The 17,660-nt window shown below is 50.9% G+C and overlaps 1 protein-coding gene across 1 annotated transcript; it reads left to right on the plus strand.

Moving 5' to 3' along the window:
- The first annotated feature begins 182 nt into the window (after nucleotides 1-182).
- EEF1AKMT2 (EEF1A lysine methyltransferase 2) lies at nucleotides 183-6,168 on the plus strand. Its single transcript, XM_088520016.1, has 6 exons — nucleotides 183-247; nucleotides 370-435; nucleotides 921-1,035; nucleotides 4,059-4,166; nucleotides 4,990-5,206; nucleotides 5,833-6,168. The coding sequence occupies exons 1-6, from the start codon at nucleotides 183-185 to the stop codon at nucleotides 5,958-5,960; spliced, it is 699 nt and encodes a 232-aa protein (XP_088376142.1). The 3' UTR covers nucleotides 5,961-6,168.
- The last annotated feature ends 11,492 nt before the right edge of the window (nucleotides 6,169-17,660 follow it).

Raw genomic sequence — 17,660 nt, forward strand, 5'->3', positions numbered from 1 at the left:
ATCGCGGCGCCTCCCGGGGCAAATCCGCTGCTTTTCAGTTCTGGTTTTTCTCTGAGGGAATTCAGGGGCTCTGCGGCGCAGCTCGGGCTCCTCGGAGCTCGCTAGGCCCCGAGGCAGGACAGACGAGAGGCAGTCCTCCAGCGGCTGGAGCGGCGCCGGCTGTTTCCGGCGGCGCGGCCGGCATGGCGGCGGGGCCGGCGTGTGAGGAGACTCCGTTCAGCCCCTCGGCGCTCGGCACCCGCGAGCAGTGAGTGACGGGGGCCGGGAGGGACCGGGAGCGGGGCCGGGATCGGGATCGGGATGGGGATGCGGCGGGGGGCGGCCGCCTCCCGCTCCGGCGCTAACGGCGGCGTCTCCTGCTGCCCGCAGCTGGGAGGCCGCGTACGAGAGGGAGCTGCGGAGCTTCCGCGACGGCGGGGACGCCGGCGAGATCTGGTAAGCGTGACCCCCCGCGCGCGTTTGTGCGTGTTCCTGGTTAAGCCGCGCGCAGCCAGGGGCTCAGGGGGCTACCGAATAGTCCCGCGCCTAATCCCGACCCCCCGCTTCTCTCCGGGCCGGTTTTCCAAGCAGGTTCCTAGGCTGTGTCACGCAGTCCGTGGTCTGCTCTACCCATAAATACTCATTTTTAATCGCTGAGCCTAGATGGGATAAGGCAAGTTCCCAGCTCCGTTTTCTCCTTCCCTCCCTTTCTTTCCCTTTCCCAAGGGCTCTACTTTCAGTGAATTTGTGAAACTTAAACAAAGCAAACTTGGAATACGATCCATGCCACCCGTTTCCCAATTGCTTCAGTAACCGAGTTGTTCAATAAGCAGTTGCCCAGCTGCTTAACAAAAGCTGGCGAGTGGAAGTCATGAAATAGAGTTGCTGGGTCTTAACTATGTCTTTGCTGTCTTGGTCACTCGGGTCCCTGTTTCTAACAGGTTTGGAGAAGAAAGCATCGTCCGCTTGATTCGATGGATGGAGAAACACCAGATCCCCCGTGACAGCCCTGTCCTTGACATCGGAACTGGGAACGGTGTCTTGCTGGTGGAGCTGGTTGGTCTATTGCACAGTTGGTGCTTTTGATCCAGAATCGAGGCTCAGAGCAGAATAATTTAAATACTGTTTTCACAAGCAGGACGTAATTAGCCCTTACCCAGTGAGATCTGGGTATCTAACTCAATAAACCAGCAATGCCATGAGGGGTGTTTGGAAATCCAGACCTAGCCAACAGAAATATGTTGCTCTACCAAATGAAAGTACCTATTTTTGTTTGTTTGTTTAACTACTATTTTCTTAGGATTTACTACCCTGACAGCATTTTTGGTTTCTAAAATTTAAAATAGCTTCTTTAAATCAATGTTTAATCACCTTTAAGATGGTGAGTATTTTAGGTAGCCAGCCTGAATATCTCTTAAGTTAACTTTACTTTTCTGTTTTCACATGTTTAAGGTGTTTTTTTCTTCCTATTGCTGTGTAAAGCACCCACAGGTAGGGAAATGAAGTTGCTTAACACACAAAGTACTTTGTGTGCAAAACCAGACCCTTTCCCCATGTTCAGTTTTGATAATGATACTCCCACTTACGGAAAAGTGGTTAAGAACAAGTCACTTAGGTAAATGTGTTGAAAAGTCGATAACATTAGTTTTCAAGAAGTTTCCATTACCAGACCTGTTTCGAAGGGTGCTAACGCTGTCATTACCCAGTGGTAGAGGTAGTTTAGGAGCTGCAGGGATCTTTTCCTCTTTCTAATTGACTCCTCTGATGTAATATTACTGGAGAGTTGCTAAAGAGAGTAGCTGTCAAACTGTAACAGATTCTGCTGTGCTATATTCTCTATTAGCTGCATAGATGCTATAGAAGTTGAAACGGATGCATTCAGAGGCAGGTTTATGATGGAAATACTGCTGGGATATTTTTAGTGTGGACTTGGGTTTAAAACAAACAAACAAAAAAAATTTAAAGTCTTTGCAGGGATCAGCTGCCACGGCCTGCAGTGCAGGAGAAGTTTTATCCTCAAAAGTAGAATCATTCATCTCATTAAGAGAAATTGGTGACTTAATAGTGATGATCTTTTTTCTTAAAAAAAAAAAACAATACTACCTCTGTCTTTGTTGAAAAATCTAATGGAAAAAATCTATTTATAAGGCCTTAATTTTATCTTGGCAACAGTTATAAATCTGAAATTAATTTCCTCCTATAACAGCAAAACAGCAGCCTGGTAGCCTTTAAAAGCTATTGCACTGCCATAAGCACCTCAGGTTCTGTGGCTGACAAGATATCTTCAGTGCAGTTCCTGTTTGGAAAGTGACTTTAAAAATTACATGTTCCTCCTCACCAAGTGATTCAAGGTCTCAGCTGATGTAGAAGATTTTGTGTTTGTGTGTGATAGCTTCTAGCTTTTGGAAATAGGTTTATTTTGTCAAGCTCCAACTGCAGGAGGAAAGTTGTGTTTTTGGATTTCGGGTTGATAATGGAAACGGCAAGCCCAAGAGGGGAGTCAGAATGCAGTTCTGGAGGCTGTGGAGGAGCACGTCCCTGGCTGGTGTGTGGCAAACTCCTCGGAACAGGAGGAAGCAGCACGGAGTGAGGTTAATGCCTGGGCCCAGTATTGCCGTAATAGTAAAGGGTAATAAACAGGAATATACTGCAAAAGTTGCTCTCAATTGCAGCTGGGTTTGGAGGAGGCATTTGCAGTTCTAATGGGGAATATTACACCAAAAGGAAGGAAAAGGGCTGACTGACAACAGGTAATAAGTGGGACCCAAAACAAAAGAAAAAATTCTCTGATGTGAAATGAATTCAGCACCCAAGTGAGAGGATTTCCCCTGCCAACACCAAGAGCTCCATCACGGTGCAGTGCTAATGACATTGCAAGCTACTTTCTGCTTTTTTACCCTTAACTGCTTTTTCAGGAAGAGGCAGCAGTGGTGGTTAATACCAGCCTCAGGATCGGACTCAGATTCCAGGATTCAGTGCAGGCATTTTTTAGGGAACAATCTCTCCCTGTCCATGGGGAGCAGCAGCCAGGCCGTACGAGTTTAGCAGCACTGGCTGGTGGTTTTCCTCAGACTTTCCTTCCCTGCCTTGGAGGCTAGAGGAGTGAATGGAAACTCCCTGAAGTGACTCAAGCTCTTCCTTTCCAACCCAAGGGAGCTGTTGTGGGATCTACCACCCCCCAGCTCGGGCATCTCAGGGAGCTTGGATCCCTCTTGGAGCTCTGCTGGACGTGGGCTGAGCAATCTGCTGTTCTTCCAATGCAAACAGCACAGGCTTTGTGTTTAGCTGCAATTAGCCTTCAATTAACAACAGCTGGCTAGCGCTGCACCCACACAGATGGAAGGGCTGCTGGAGGAGGAAAGACTGTTTAGGAAAAGATCTTGCAGTGTTCCTTGCTGTCGAGGTGTCAGTGTTTGGAAAAGCAGAGATGTGGCTGATGGTTTCTGTGCTGGGTGAAGGCCGTGTATGGATCAGAAACAAACCAAAAAGCCAACACACCTCCCTGTCTCTCCTGTGTCACCTCGCTGTGGAGATTACAGCAAAAACCTTGTTGCATTCAGATAATTGTATTCAATTAGATATTAACATCAATAGTTAGAAAAGCATAAGTTTTTGCAGTATTTTACTGATCAAATTATTATCTATTTTGGCTCATATGATTTAGCTTGTAAATCAAATGACTGCTTATATGAATGTTATACACTTACTAAAGAGGATTTCTTCTCATTTTGAAACACCTGGCACTGGCCAATGCTCTTATCACTGAAAATGCTGGTTCCAGAGATACTTTTGGTGCAGCAGCCTAGCCCCCTCCAGAGCGTGACTTTTCACAGTTCTGCTCCGTTTTCCACAAAATGGAAATAAACTTTCAGTTAACAATTCTCTGGATGAGGTATCAGACAGGATGGAGTCATTTCAGCTCCTTTCCCCGGGTGTTTCACTCCTGTGGTGATAACAGGAATAAAAAGGGGCAGAAGGGGTGGGTTTTAAGAGGTGACATGGATTATGTATAGGGAATACACTTATTGAATAAATACAGTTTGCCAGCTCACTGATTAAGGTTCTCTCCTTCTGTCCAGGCAAAATCTGGTTACACTAATCTCACTGGGATCGATTACTCTCCCTCTGCAATACAACTTTCAGAACAAGTAAAAGAGAAAGAAGGGATGTCTAACATTAAATTTCAGGTAAGTGCTGAGAGAAACTATATTAAGGAAATAGAAAGCAGTGGAACCCCAGGTTAAATGAGCTACTTGCTATTCAAGTGGTTTCAATGTAATATATTAACAATGCCTTTCATTTGTGTTTTAAACTTCAAGGGAGGACCCTAGCCAAAGCTTGTCAATAAATCTGTATTTTCAAGAAGATCTCTTGGTCTATTTATTTTTCTGTTCACAACAGCCATTGGGGCTAAAAAGCTTCCCCTGCTTCTGGGAGGGGGCAGAATAGTGGGTTGTCATTTGACAAGTTTGGTGATTTATTTGGTACTCCCTGCATTTCAGTTTTGAGATAGAAGATTAAACTTTTAACTGAAAGAGTCTGCAGCAGCAGCAGTGCTGTGGGCAGGCTGAGGAATTCACGTGAGCCTCCTGTGTCTGCTGTGTAGCTTCTGTGCCCTTGTGACATCTCCTTCCTTACAGGTTGGTTGTAAGGTCTCTGTGATGGGCCCTGTGTTTTGCTTTGTGTTTGTGTAGTGCCTGGCACACTGCTAAAGCCAAGTAACCAGGGAGCAAACTACAAGTAAGGACTGAATGAACTTGGAATACGTTAGTTTGAGCTTTACATGGGCAGATGTATAGCTGGGCTTTACAGCAAATAGATCATTTGTAATCCACAGAGGAAAGAGAAGGTAACGTGGCACTATATAATGCAAAAAGCTTTTGAGCTGCCTCTCCTAAGCACGTCCGTTGTCAGGTGGGAGGCTTTCTGTTCTACAGCACTGCTTTGCATTAAAGATTCAGGAGCTCCCGAGTGTAAGATTGTTTTCACAGATACAGGCTTCTACTTTAGGTAGAAGACTTCCTGGCTCCATCAGCTGAGCTCTCAGGATTTGAGATTTGCATCGACAAGGGCACGTTCGATGCTGTAAGCCTTAATCCTGAGGATGCAGTGGGGAAGAGGAAGCAGTATGTGAGATCTCTCTGCAGCACGTTGAAGCCAGGAGGCTTCTTCCTCATAACATCCTGTAACTGGACCAAGGAGGAGCTGCTGAGTGAGTTCAGAGAAGGTAAAGACATCAAAAATTGCAGCTTCTTTATTGACCAGTGCCAGTGTGTCAAGGGAGCACAGGTTGTGTTCTCTGAAAAAAAGCAATTTCAAGCTAGCAAGGCTGGGAGAGGAGGGAATTCTATACCCATGTTTTGTTTTTTTTTGGTCCTCCATTAACAGGCTGATCACTCACCCGGTCTGTTTTGAAATCAGGGTAGCCTTGTTTCTCATATTTGGGGAAATTGGAAAGTCTGGACTGATGTTTGAGGTGATCTGCTCAGTGACCTTTCTGATCTACTCTGAAGGGCTTTTTTAACACACTGCTCAGTTCACGAATCTCCTGCTTGAAACTCAAGAGTGTGGATCTAATACAACCCTCCCTTCTGCAGAGCTAAAAATGCTGGCAAGTTATCATCTTTTCTGTCATTAATTTGTGTAATTCAGCCAGCTAAGACTTTTATTATCCGTGGAAGGGTTTCAGCTGTATAAAGCAGCAATGCAGTCTAACAATGCAGTCCTATAAACTTACAAAGTAACTGACTTGCAAGTTTTCCAAACCAATAAGGAATGGTTGGCAAAGGGTTATCCAAGAGGAGAATAAAATGACTTCCTTCTAATAAAAGCATTTTAATTTCTGTCTGGCAGGATTCGAAATTCTGGAGGAGCTGCCAACACCCAAGTTTTGCTTTGGAGGAAGAGTTGGAAACAGTGTAACAGCATTGGTTTTCCAGAGAAAAAAAGTGGGACCATGCATCTTGGACAAATTAAATTAGTTGAGAAAAGAAAAGCCTGAGCCTTAAAGAAAATCTGACAGAAAACCTCAGACACATGTGTAAATAAATGCTCTTTGAGTGCACAGTAAAAGACTGTATGGAACTCCAAGGGACTGTAAAACGTTGCCGTAGAAACATTTCAACTTTGCATAACTTGCCTGTAAATTTTGTCCTTGCTACAACCTTATTTGGTTTGGGAAGCTGCAAGTCTGTAAGTAAGAGGAAAATCAGGCATTCTGATTTTTATGATTAATACAGCCGAATGATTTTTGCATTTGGAACGTACAGCTTATGTGTTTTTTAACTTTTATTTTGGCAACTGGTGACTGATTGAAGCAAATGTGTTCTACAAAGCAAAGATCTCTTTTTCTCTGTTGTGAGGTGTAGCAGGAACAAGCTTTTGAGATGTGCTTGATTTTTCTTTTTATTTTTTTTTCCCGTAGGTAAATATTGAGTGCAACAGCACTATCCAAAACCAATATTTAGTCAAGTAAGGACGGAAACGAATATAAAAGCTGCAGCACTTGCAAAACAGAACCAGTTAGTGGGTTACATTCAGATTTTCAGAAGCTCTCAGACTCAGCATACTTCTGTTTCCACTGAACTGGTCTCCCTCTGTGGGAAAAGAGTTCGAGCTGTTGAGTGTTTTTAAAAATCCCCCTTGCCTGAGTGTGTGGATGCTTTGCCAGCTATTTCCACTGAGTCCAGAAATACATAAAGGTGTGATGTTATAATTTCCCTGGCAGGTGACACATGCCTCTCTCATTATTAATTTGCTGAATAGAATGCTCCTATGTCCTAAGAGCCAGTAATGAACATCTGCTTTTCTAGTGATTTTCTTTTTTCAGGACAGATTTTAACTGCACAAACCCAGAAGAATCTAACCATAACTATCCTCTCTATTATTTTTAACTTCTTTGTGTGATCTTTTATTTATTTATTTATTTGCCTTTATTTTTTTCTGGATTGCAAAATCCTACTGCTGCTTGCAAGGAGGGAAAGTAATATTTCTTTATGCCCTGATGCACATTTACAGGTGACAATAAATAAGCACGATATTTCGAGCAGCCACGAGGTCCCCATTAGGAGATCAGTTTTCTTTTCATGGCAGAAGATGCCGTTTGCTCTTAGAACTGCTCTTCAGAGTTTCCACTCTAAGCAGCGCTCAGAAGATCTTTAAAGGTCGAGAAACTCTTTTGGTACTTCCCCACGGTAGGAAATGGGGCAAAAAAGCTTTGCCCGATGGTGGATCCCCCTTTTGTGATCAGTCTGAGGTCTTCAGGGTGGGAATCCTAAGTTCTCCATCTTTCTGCACAACAGGATAATGCTGCTTGCTCCGGAGGAACAGCCTGACAGCAGTGGTGAGGAGGCTTAGGCTTGGTGAGTAGTTCTTTGCATATTTCATCAGCCTCATTTTCATAATTTGAGTGCCAAAACCGAGATCCTTTTATCATCCTGTTAACTACTGTAGTACAATATCCTGCATCTGCCCCGAATGCCTCCAACAGCCAACAGGAATGCCATTAAATGTAAGTGGCAGTTCAGATAAGATCTATTTTTGATGGAAATGACATTTTTTGTAACAAATCTGGGATCAGGGAGGGTTAATACAGACAAATTTTATTGGGTAAGTATTCTGGCAGTGTGTGTTTGGGGCATCTGTTTTGTTCCTGTTTGGAATTTTTGCTAACGAAGGCATGATATGGATTTAATCATGGAATGAGAATAAAGTAACGGCTGTCCTGGATTTACTTTTAATAATCTAAGGAGAATTTAACTATAGGTTCACACAGCATAGGGTATGTAGGTTTCGGGGCAAATGTTGCTTGCTTTTCCATAAAATATTGTTTTTTATTATTATTATTATTTTTAGGTACTATTTTTCTTTTTAAATCGCTTTTAAAATTAAAAATAATCTTCCTAAAATAGTAAAATATGAATCTTAACACCAAAAATCATATAAAATATGTCGTGCAAGTTGCAAAGGAAACGTGGTTCTTGTGCCCTGCCTTTGAGTTCCAGTCACAAGGTGGGTACACAGATAAATTAATGTCACCTCTAAAATATTATCTTGTTGTCTGAAGATACCACAGGCTATAATTATTAATTATAAAGTTATACCTGGCTGTTGTGGTTTGTAAAATTAACGTCTTCCAAGGATCTCTACAGTGGATGAGCCTGCAGACTTTCAGATGTTTTCATTTTCTTCCCTGCTAAAGAAAAGCTTGATTTAGCCTAACTACCCCAGCACAGTTGGGGATTGCTACTCCACTGCTCCAGCTACAGCCCTGCAGTGTTTTATAGGAATGAGACACGTCTAGATCCAGCAAGAAGAACGTTGGCTGAACTAACCTAGTTTTAGTACATATTCCAGCTCAGTAAAAGGCTCTTCTTCAGTCCTGCAGCTTTATAGGGGAAAATACACATTTTTTTCCACTCTAAAATTGGCCTTTTTGAAAGTGAAGACGTAGCTTTATCTCACAGGTGCTGCAGGCCATGTGCCCATGGGGCATGGGCAAAGGAGGCAGCTAACCCAAACTGCTCACTTTACCCTGGGGTGCAAGGAGCACTGCTCCTGGGGATGCTTTTACCTAAGGAAGTCTTTTTGAGCAGTTTTTTCACATTCAGCACACCTTGCTTTTCCTCATCACTGGTTTTCTAAGGTGCTAGCACCTTCCAAGAAAGCACTAAGGACTGTAGCCATTGCAAGGAAAATCCATGCATATATAGTGTGCTATGTCCATTCTGTAGTGTTCCAAGGTAGCTAGCTAAAGACTGCCAAAAACCATGTTATTTCATACCAGACAAAAACTTTTCAGTGTGGTATTTAGCCAACATCCAGCAAAATTTTCAGTGTTTTGGCACTCGCTGCTTTCCTCATCTTGGCATACACAACGGCAGAGAACAACGCCTTGCTGCAACAATAACCGCGTTATTTTATGAGCCCTCAGAGCATTTTAACATATCAAAGCATCTTCAGTAAAATATATGGAAAGAAAATAAAAAGTAAACGGGCCAGGGCTTTGCACTGCCATAAGGAGACCTACCTTTGCACTCCCAGTGCCTGCTCTGGGATGAGAGGAAGGCAGCGCCAGATGAGCGGGTGGCACTGAGGGATACGGAGGGGACGTCTCTCTCGGACATCGTGGCTGGGAGCACGTTGAGTGTGAACAGAGACGGTGATTTGGGGACAATTAATGGATCCCTTGGCCTTTCAGTGATAGAGGATGAAATGTTCTAACCTCGAGACAAAGGAGGAAAGGTAACACTGGCGTGTTTTATTTGCCACAAATAAGGGCTTAATTTCCATTTGGTAGGTAAGTGAAGAACCGTCGGATTTTCTCCAATGCTCCCACTAAGAGCCACGTTGGCGTTTCAAGCAGAAGGATTGAGGCTCTTCCTTCCCAGACGCTGGCCGTAGCCGGCTGCCTCCCTGAATTCCCAGCTCCTGTGTTTCTGGATTATCCAGCGCAGCTGTGACCCGTGCGGGGCAGCGCTTGGCTTATCGGGAGCCGCTTCGGCAGCAAACGTGGGTGCTGGTGATGAGGGCCTCGGCGCGTGGGCAGAGCTCATGCTGGGCTTTCCTGCACACCCGGCACCCACAGAGGGGATGAGAGCTTAAAAATGCCGTTTTTATGTGTTTTCTGAAGGAAGGCGGAAAGCAACTGTCGTCTTGGCTCTCAGAGACCGACGCTGTGGGCATGAGGCCGCCAGGCACGGAGTTAATGATGCTGCACGTTTTGTTATTGCAACAGGCCACGGCAAAAACGTGAAAACACAATTTCAGGCTTCATTCCCAAGGTTCTGGAAAAGGAGTTTCATGGGGTTTTGTCTTTATTGGTGCCACTCTGAGCTCGGGGGAGGAGGGCAGACGTGCCCGAGGAGCCGGTGCAGAAACCCTTCACCTCCCCAAGCTCTTTTTCCCCATTCCCAGCCCGTTCAGACCAGTGTTGTACGAAGCAGGACCCGCTTTAGCGCACGCTTTGTGGAATCACGATGGTGGGAAATCACCTCCAAGGTCATTGAGCCCAACCGTAGCCCCCTGCTCAACCGCGTCCCTCGGCACCTCATCCACGCACCAGGGCCGGTGACACTTCCCTGGGCAGCCCCTTTGCGGGCAGGAGCTTCTCCTTGCTCAAACCTGGACTTTTCCTCCGTGTGCTTCCCGGCTCCTTTCCTCTTTATTTTCCGGAATGCTGATGCTCTTCCTCAGCGCGGACTCAGCGTGCGCGACCGTCCCCAGCCGGGCACGGTTGAACCCCCCAACCCCAACCTCCTCCGGGTGCTGCCGCGCGGGAGGGCGACGCGGGGACCCCGCGGTGTCGCCGCCGCCAGGAGTCACCCTCGGCCGCCTCATGGCCGGGGGGGGGGGGGGGTGACAACACGCGCGTGTGTGCGCGGGGCGGGGGGGGGGGGGCGTCGCTCGGGGCGGCCGCGCGTCCCCTCCCACGCGCGCGCGTGGCGGCGCCGCAGGTGCCGGGGGCCGGGCCCCGCTCTCAGGAAGTGACACGCGCATTTCCTCCCTCGGCAGCTCCGCGGCGGCGGCACCGTAAGCGCGGCGCGAGGCGGAGGGGCGGCCCCGCGTGGGGTGAGGGGGGGGTCGCGGTGGCGGCGGGAGCCGTGAGGCGGCGGCGGGAGCCGTGAGGCGGCGCGGGGCGGCCGCGGCCCCTGACAGCTCCCGGCGCGGCCCCGCGTGGCAGCCGCCCGGCCCGGGGCTCCGGGGCGCGGGTTGAGAGGGGAAGCGGGAGACCTGGCGCTGCCGCGGGCCGCGGCGCCGCTTGGGAGAGCGGAGCGGCCGCCTCGTGCTCGGGGCAGGGGGAAAAGCCCCGAGCCCGGAGCCTGCCCGGGGCTCCTTCCTTCCCTCGCTTCCGAGGTGGAAGTTCCCCCTTGGCCGGAGAGGATCCGCCGTGTCCCGGCACCCCCGCAGCAAGGGGCACCCGCTCCATCCCTGTCCCTGCACAGTGGGAGCCCTCTAAACCTCTCCGTCTGCGCGGTGAATCTGGAAGGAGAGGGATATTTCGGTAGGATCCAGGCTGGGATGCAGGCAAGGTCTCCGGGATCTGCTCCAGGTCTTTTTGCGGAAAGCCAATTCTTTTGCAAGGGAAGCAAGGGCTGGGGACGCGTCGCTTTGCGGCGGGGAGGAGGGTCGCTCTGCCCGGCGTCTGCCTGATTCCTATGGATGAGATCCAGGGTTTTGTGCACGGATATCAGGCGGGCTGCGAGGCGGCTTGGTCTTTAGGCTGGTTTTCAGGAAGGGGTGCCTGCCTGCAGAAGTCTATGTGCAGGAGTATGTACACATGTAAATATGTAAACACATACCAGGGCGAATCCTGAATTCCACTTCATTATAACAGCAATTAATTTTTCTTAGCATTAAAGGTCTGCTTTGGTTTCGGCAAAAGTATTTGCAAAGCGAGACCTGCAGCTTTTTGCCAAGCAGGGTATTTTGCGCAGAGCAGGCGTGAGGAGCTGCATCCCGACGCTGAAGTTTGGGCAGTTTGTCCCGGAGCTGCATCCCGATGCTGAAGTTTGGGCAGTTTGTCCCCTCCGTCATTGCCGGGCGCCGTCCCGCTCCCGCCGCAGAGTTTGCGGCTGCTCCTCCTTATCTTTTCTGCCCGTCTTGCAATGATATTTGTAGGCGAGGGGAAAGAAGCGCTGTCAGGAAGGATATGGTTTGTGCTTTCCTCGCCGAGCCTCGGCCGCGGGAGGCTGCGGGGAGGGTTTTGCTGGACGCGGTCCTGCTCCGCCAGCCCCGCTGGGGCGGGCGTTGGAAGTGGCCGGCATTGGGAAGCAGCTGGGGCTGCATCGTGCCAAGGAGGAAAATGCATCCGGGAGGAAAGTCCAGCGCCGGGGGTGTCCCCAGGGCCAGCAGAGGGGCCTGGACGGTGGCTCCGAGGAGCTGTCCTTGTGGCCGGCTCTCCGCTCCTTCCTCTCGCCCAGTGGGGAGGAGGAAGAGGAAGCCGCTCTGGTGACTGGGGGAAACGGAGCAACAAAGAAGGGCAGCGCGTGGAGGGCGCTGCCCGCGGGGCCCGGCGCGTCCCCAGCGCCACGCGAGCGGCGCCCGGGGCCATCGGGGCGGCCGGGCCCTGCTCGGGAAGAGCCGGCGGCCCGGCCGGGAGCGCGGCCCCGGCCCTCGTTCCTCCAGACTTTTATGGGTTGGCTGCCAAGGAGCAGCGAAATTCCCAGGCGAGAGCGTGGCCGTCCCTTTGGGGACGTCGGGCCCCGCCATCGGCACGTTCCGCGAGTCACCAAGGCTTTTAGTTTAGTTTAGTAGTTCAAGAACGGGACGAGTCTCACTGTTCTGGTCAGACTGGCTCGCTTTTATACCCCAAAGGAAGAACAGAAACATCCCCGGGGAGCCTCAGTCACAGCCCCTTGCTGTCATGGGGTGAAACGCAGCAGCATCGCTGCTGCCATCCCTGCTCACGTGCTTGGGCTCCGGGACGCTGCCCACGGCTTTTCCTTCAGCACCAAAGGGATGCACCCCGGTCCGCTCCTTTTCCCTCCCCTGCCTCTGCTCCCCCAGCTTCCGTGGGAAATAAAGCAGGGTGGGAGTTTTTCCACTTGGGACAGGCCGTGCGGGAAGGAGGCTGTGGCTGCCACGAGTGCTAACTTAGCCTTACTAAAAGCACCGTGATGCTGCACTGGATAATCCTGGGGCATGCCACGAAATCCCGTTCCATCACACCCTGCTGCTGCAGCTGTACAAATGAGTATTGTGCCACATTCCTGAAAGAACAGGTTTTAATGCTATTAAAGAGATGCCAAAAGCTGCTGTCGTGTGCGAATGTTGGAGATCTCTTACAATTATGAAGATATAGAAAGCATTAAAAATATCTACGTTGGGTTTTTTGTAGCATTGCCATTAGTAAGGAAAATATAATCCGCTTATTGGAGTATGAGCTGCGTTGTAATTGAAATCTAATGCAATAGAGGATACTTTCTGCAATGAAAGGATGCTGCTTAATGAAGATTTACAGATACTGATAACTTTATTTAAAACTAAGTCACCTGCGTTTTCTCTTGCACATGGTTTATGTTGTTGGCAGAAAATTGCTTTTCCCAGGGAGGTTTTGGATGAATTGTTGTTATTGGATGCAGGCTGAGAAGGGCAGAGGCTGCCTGAATTGCAGACATTTTTCAAGCTTCCTGCCTGAAAGCTCCGCTGAAATACCCCGGAGCAGGACGTGGCGCTGCCGCGGATTCCGGAGGGCCTGGAGCTGGCCCGGAGCCGTGCCAAGGCAGCACCCGGTCTGGAACTACGTGCGCTTACCCGGAATGCAGCATCGGATGCTCAAAGCGCTCTCGAACCATCTCGTGGGGGTTGAGAACCCACCGAAACCGCGGGTGGATCAGGAATTGCCCTGCCGAGGGGCAGCGCTGCGCTGAAAACTGCCCTTTCCTGCAGCCCCGATCCGCGCGGTTTCCCCTCCGCGCGTCCGCCTGCTCCGTCGGAGGGACTGAACGGCCTCTCCCGCCTCGTGGCTGCAGCGCTTCGAAACTCCAACTTTCGTGTTCTTCCAGGCTGCTGCCAGGAAGATCATCCGGCATCAGGATCCAGCTTGTGCGGATCCCATCGTTAGTGTGTCCCATCGAGCGTCCGTTTGTTACGGGTCCGTTCAAGCCATCTCCCTTGAGTGGCTGTCAATGCCCATCTTTTATTTTTGTGCATTTTCATCAAGCCTTTTCCTGTTGCTTTTTCCAGCACTCCCTTTCACCAGCCAAAGCTCGATCTCAGCACAAAGATATTAAGTTAGATGAGATCTATTTTTATATTGTTATTAATTATGTGTCCTGACTTCAAGTCCTTAAGTTGCAAGCTGGATCTTGTGGGATATATTTCACTTTGTCCAGGATCATCAGTTTTCTGTCTAAAAAATTAGCTTTTCTTCTTGGAACTTCCCCAGTGCTCCGTGACACTTTGAAAAATCAGCACTAATGGTTCAGGAGGCTTTTTGGCACGATCTCTCGAAAGTCTAAGGTGTAAATTATTTGAGCTGTTGTTTTAGAAAGGGCTATATTTAGTGCCTGCTGTTCAATGTCATCCCAGGTTACCCTCAAGCACGAATATGACTATATCATTTTACTCTCGTCTTGGTACACAACAAACCCAGCATTGCCCCTTTCTCCCTTTTCTGCATTATTAGTAGTGTGCTGCCTTTCTCTGCCATTATGGATCAATTTTTATTGTTCTTAATGTCCACAACCCCCTATATCTTGCTTTTTGCATCCCTGTTCACCCAATTTTTGTTTATTTTTTTTTTGGTGAGGGTCGTGGTTTTGCTTGGTGGTGTTTTTTGGCATTCTCCTACTCCCCTTTCTGTAAGATCCCGTCACTCGGATCTTACGGACCAGAATAACCTGTAGGATTCAGACGCCCGCGCGGAAGGAGCTTCCCCTTTCCGCGGGCGCGCGGAGCTCGGTTTCCCTTCCCGATTTTTCATGCCTGTGGAGCGGGCAGGAAGGAAGACACTTTTCGGGGGCTCCCAGGCCAGCCTGGACACCCTGCAGAGCTGTCCCACAGGCACGCGGGGAACATCCACACGTTGGAGGGCTGCAGCAAGGAAAATGCGGGTGTTTTTCCTATTTTACTGCTTCCTCAGGGCTATAAATGATGGGATGCCTTGGGCTGGGTGCGCAGTGTTGCCCCGTCCCTTTAGGGAGAAGGCTGAGCCGGGGGCTGGTTCTGCCCAATTGATACCAAGGAGAAACTGGCATCGTTTCTGTTTGCGTTTGCCATTCCAAAAGAAAAAAAAAACACACACACATATATATATGTGTGTATATATACGTATATATATATACCCACCTCAGGAAGCTGCTCGAGCAGCCCGAGCTGCGCGAGTGCTGGCCTCTACGTGCTGCTGACACCTTGCAGGAACTGAGAGTGCATTTGAGCAACAAGCTCGGTGTTATTCCAGCTTCTTACGTGTCTCCCGGAGATGTTCGAGGCGCCGGCGGGGACGCACGTCCGAGCTCTCCTCAACAACTCCCTGGAAGTGCCGTCGGGAGCGGGCAGGTGCTGCCGGGCGTCGATTTCCCCACGTAAACACGGAGCAGGGAGGTTTGCTCCGGCTTCCCGCTCCGAGAGAAAAAGGCTGCATTGGAGGAAAGCCGGAGCGCCCGCTCACGTTCTGTGGGATCCTCCAGGGATTTCGGGTCGGGAACGGCCTTCCGTGTGCCCGTGCGAGGGGACAGCTCTGAGGTTTTTTTCCTGGCTTTTTTTTTTCCTGGTGTTTAGGAAGATCCTGTAAATTCAACTGCAAGATTTCCCACATCTCGCTCCTCCGGAGCCCGTTACCTTCCTCTTTGGCGCCTGAGCATGGTGGGGCTCTGTCACCTCCGAGTCACAGATGTTTCAAGCTGTACGTGGGGAAAAAATATAAGGAAGAAACAAGAACTCGTGTGTTTTTTGTCTCCTTTACTAGCCCGGAGTACTCCGAGCAGTAATTAAAAGTAAACCTGGGCTCCGCGGGCTTGTTCAGCGTCCCTGGTTGCGAAGATTAAGCAGCCAAAACAATTCTCAGCTCAGCAATTCCTCGTTTTTTTGGGACCGTGGCCAACACTCGCAACGTCTCACGGACCATTTCAGCCTCTTATGATAAATCTCACGACTGGAAGAAAGGAAAAGGTTGAGGAGGTTGGTTGCACCGGGCTGCTGGTGGTTCCCCAGCTGCTCTTCCCTGGGGATAGCCCCGTGCTGGCAGCCTGGACGTGCTCTGGAACGCTACCCCAAATAAAAAGCAGTCCCATGGGGAGACTCGGCTCTGGCTGTGGGTTGGTTTGAGGAGAATGTGCCATTTTTACGGTCGTTTTTCCGACTTGGGTGTCCCTGGGGACACCTCTCCGTGGCCAAGCGACAGCAGCAGCTCTTGCCGGGCAGGAATTCACGTGGAGGGAGGCGCAGAAGGGCCCGGGCGGCCACCGAGGGCAGCGCCAGAGCCCCGCAGCCCCGGCGGCTCCGGCATCGTGTGCACAACCCGTCGGTTGCTAGACGGGCAGTTGGAAACCCCAGTGTGGGCCAGTCTTGTCAAGGCCTGGCGAAAGCTGCTGTTGTCTCGTACTGGAGAAGAGGAGCAAGGAGCAGGCGGATGACTCCCTATCTGCACTTTTTTTTTTCCCTTTTTTCCTTTTTCCTTCCTTTCCTTTGGCTGGTGATTTCCAGGTGCTTTATGTGGTCCAAGTGAATCCTGGCTGATGCTGAGTAGGAGCAAGACCCTGTTGACTCGGGGACTTGGTTTCAGGCTCAGAAGGAGCTAGGAAAGCACTGCAGCCTTCCCACTTCCAAGACTGGAGAACCTGGATGCAGCATCGCAGCGAGAAATCCCTCTGTGGCTGAGGTTCGGGGAGCTTTTGCTGTTTGAAGTCAAGTCCATTGACTCATAACCCTATTGACCAGCCAACAAGTGCGTTTTCCCACACAACTTCTGACCCGGATTTGCCAAACTCTCTTGCCCCGTATAAAGAAAACGTTGCCTTTTCCGCAGAGCTGCCAAAAGATGAACCGAGCTGCAGGCTGTGGGCTCGCGCCGGGCCGGACAGCCGCGGTGTTCCCATCGGAGAGACCTCTCTGCGCCGCAGCTCGGTCCGGCCTCGAGCCACGCAGGGAGTAGGAGAGGCCGGGGCAGGAGCTCGGCACCAGGTTCAGTGCCCAGCGCTCAGCAGCAGGTTCCCAAATGTTGGCCTCGACCCTGGCGGTTCGGGGCTGAGCGCCTCGCACGGGACAAGTGGGTTTAGCCATTCGGGTCACGCAAATGGTTGTTCCTGCTTGTTTGCGTCGAGCGCAAGGCAGCGACGAGCGAAACGGGATTCGAGGGGCGCCGTGGGGAGAAACCCCGGGGGTTTTTGCTGATCAGAGGGCGAGGGCAGTCTGCCCGCTTCGGAGCAGGAGGGTCGTGCCTGGGGAATGCCGGGCATGTTTCGGCGCCAAGACTCGTGGTTGCTCCAAGTCCCATCCCTGCCTTTGGCTCTAGCCCTGCCCCAGGAACGTGTGGGGTGCGGGGGCACCCGAAGGTGACACCTTGTGGGGACGCAAGCCCCGTGCTGGCCCCGCAGCCCCGTGGGGCCGGGGAGGGCGGTCGGAACAGGACCTGGCTCAGAGGCCGGTGGCCTCTGCTGGCCCTGGGTACCCTCAGGCAGCGCTGGGCGCGCGGGGCACGAGCAACGTGAGGGGTCCCAACGAAACCCCTCTTTGGGTCACCCGTGCAGGAGGGCCCCCGGTGCAAATGCCCCCAAACTCCCTCTCCTCTCAACCTCGTTTCTCTTTCTGCGCAGGGCGGCGAGCGCAGCGGGAGGCCAGCGCAGCGCGGGCGCCCATGGGGGCCGCCGCGGCCGCCCTCCTCCTCGCCGTGCCCGTGCCCATGGCGGGACGGGATGCGCCGAGGCGGCCGCGGCGCCGGAGCGGCCACCGCCGGGGACGGGGACAGCCATGGTGACCGCCCTGGCCCGGAGCGGCGAGGACGGCGGCGCGGCCGCGTGGACCGAGCGGGTACGTCCTGCCCGCGCGCGGCCTCTGCTCTGCTCTGCTGGGGAATGGCTGCATTTTGGGGGGTTTGTTCAGCCGGGCCGCGTTCCCGTCCCCGCAGCGTGCGGGCGGTTAAAGCTTGGAGCGCCCTGGCTCTTGCACTATTCTTGCACTGGATTTCTGGAAGCAGGCAGGAAAAATAAGCAGCAAAATCCCTGGCACGGGCAGCCTGCGTC

The sequence above is a fragment of the Tinamus guttatus genome, unplaced genomic scaffold, assembly GCF_059628265.1.
Source record: "Tinamus guttatus ecotype Peru unplaced genomic scaffold, ASM5962826v1 Tinamus_guttatus_pri_ptg000079l, whole genome shotgun sequence".
In the NCBI taxonomy this organism is placed as follows: Eukaryota; Metazoa; Chordata; class Aves; order Tinamiformes; family Tinamidae; genus Tinamus; species Tinamus guttatus.

What these genes read in the sequence shown, in the direction of transcription:
- EEF1AKMT2 (XM_088520016.1), top strand. Translation starts at nt 183, where the DNA reads ATGGCGGCGGGGCCGGCGTGTGAGGAGACTCCGTTCAGCCCCTCGGCG. An exon ending in GCGCTCGGCACCCGCGAGCA is followed by an intron (nt 248 to 369) that starts GTGAGTGACGGG and finishes TGCTGCCCGCAG; the next exon opens with CTGGGAGGCCGCGTACGAGA. An exon ending in GCTGAGTGAGTTCAGAGAAG is followed by an intron (nt 5,207 to 5,832) that starts GTAAAGACATCA and finishes TCTGTCTGGCAG; the next exon opens with GATTCGAAATTCTGGAGGAG.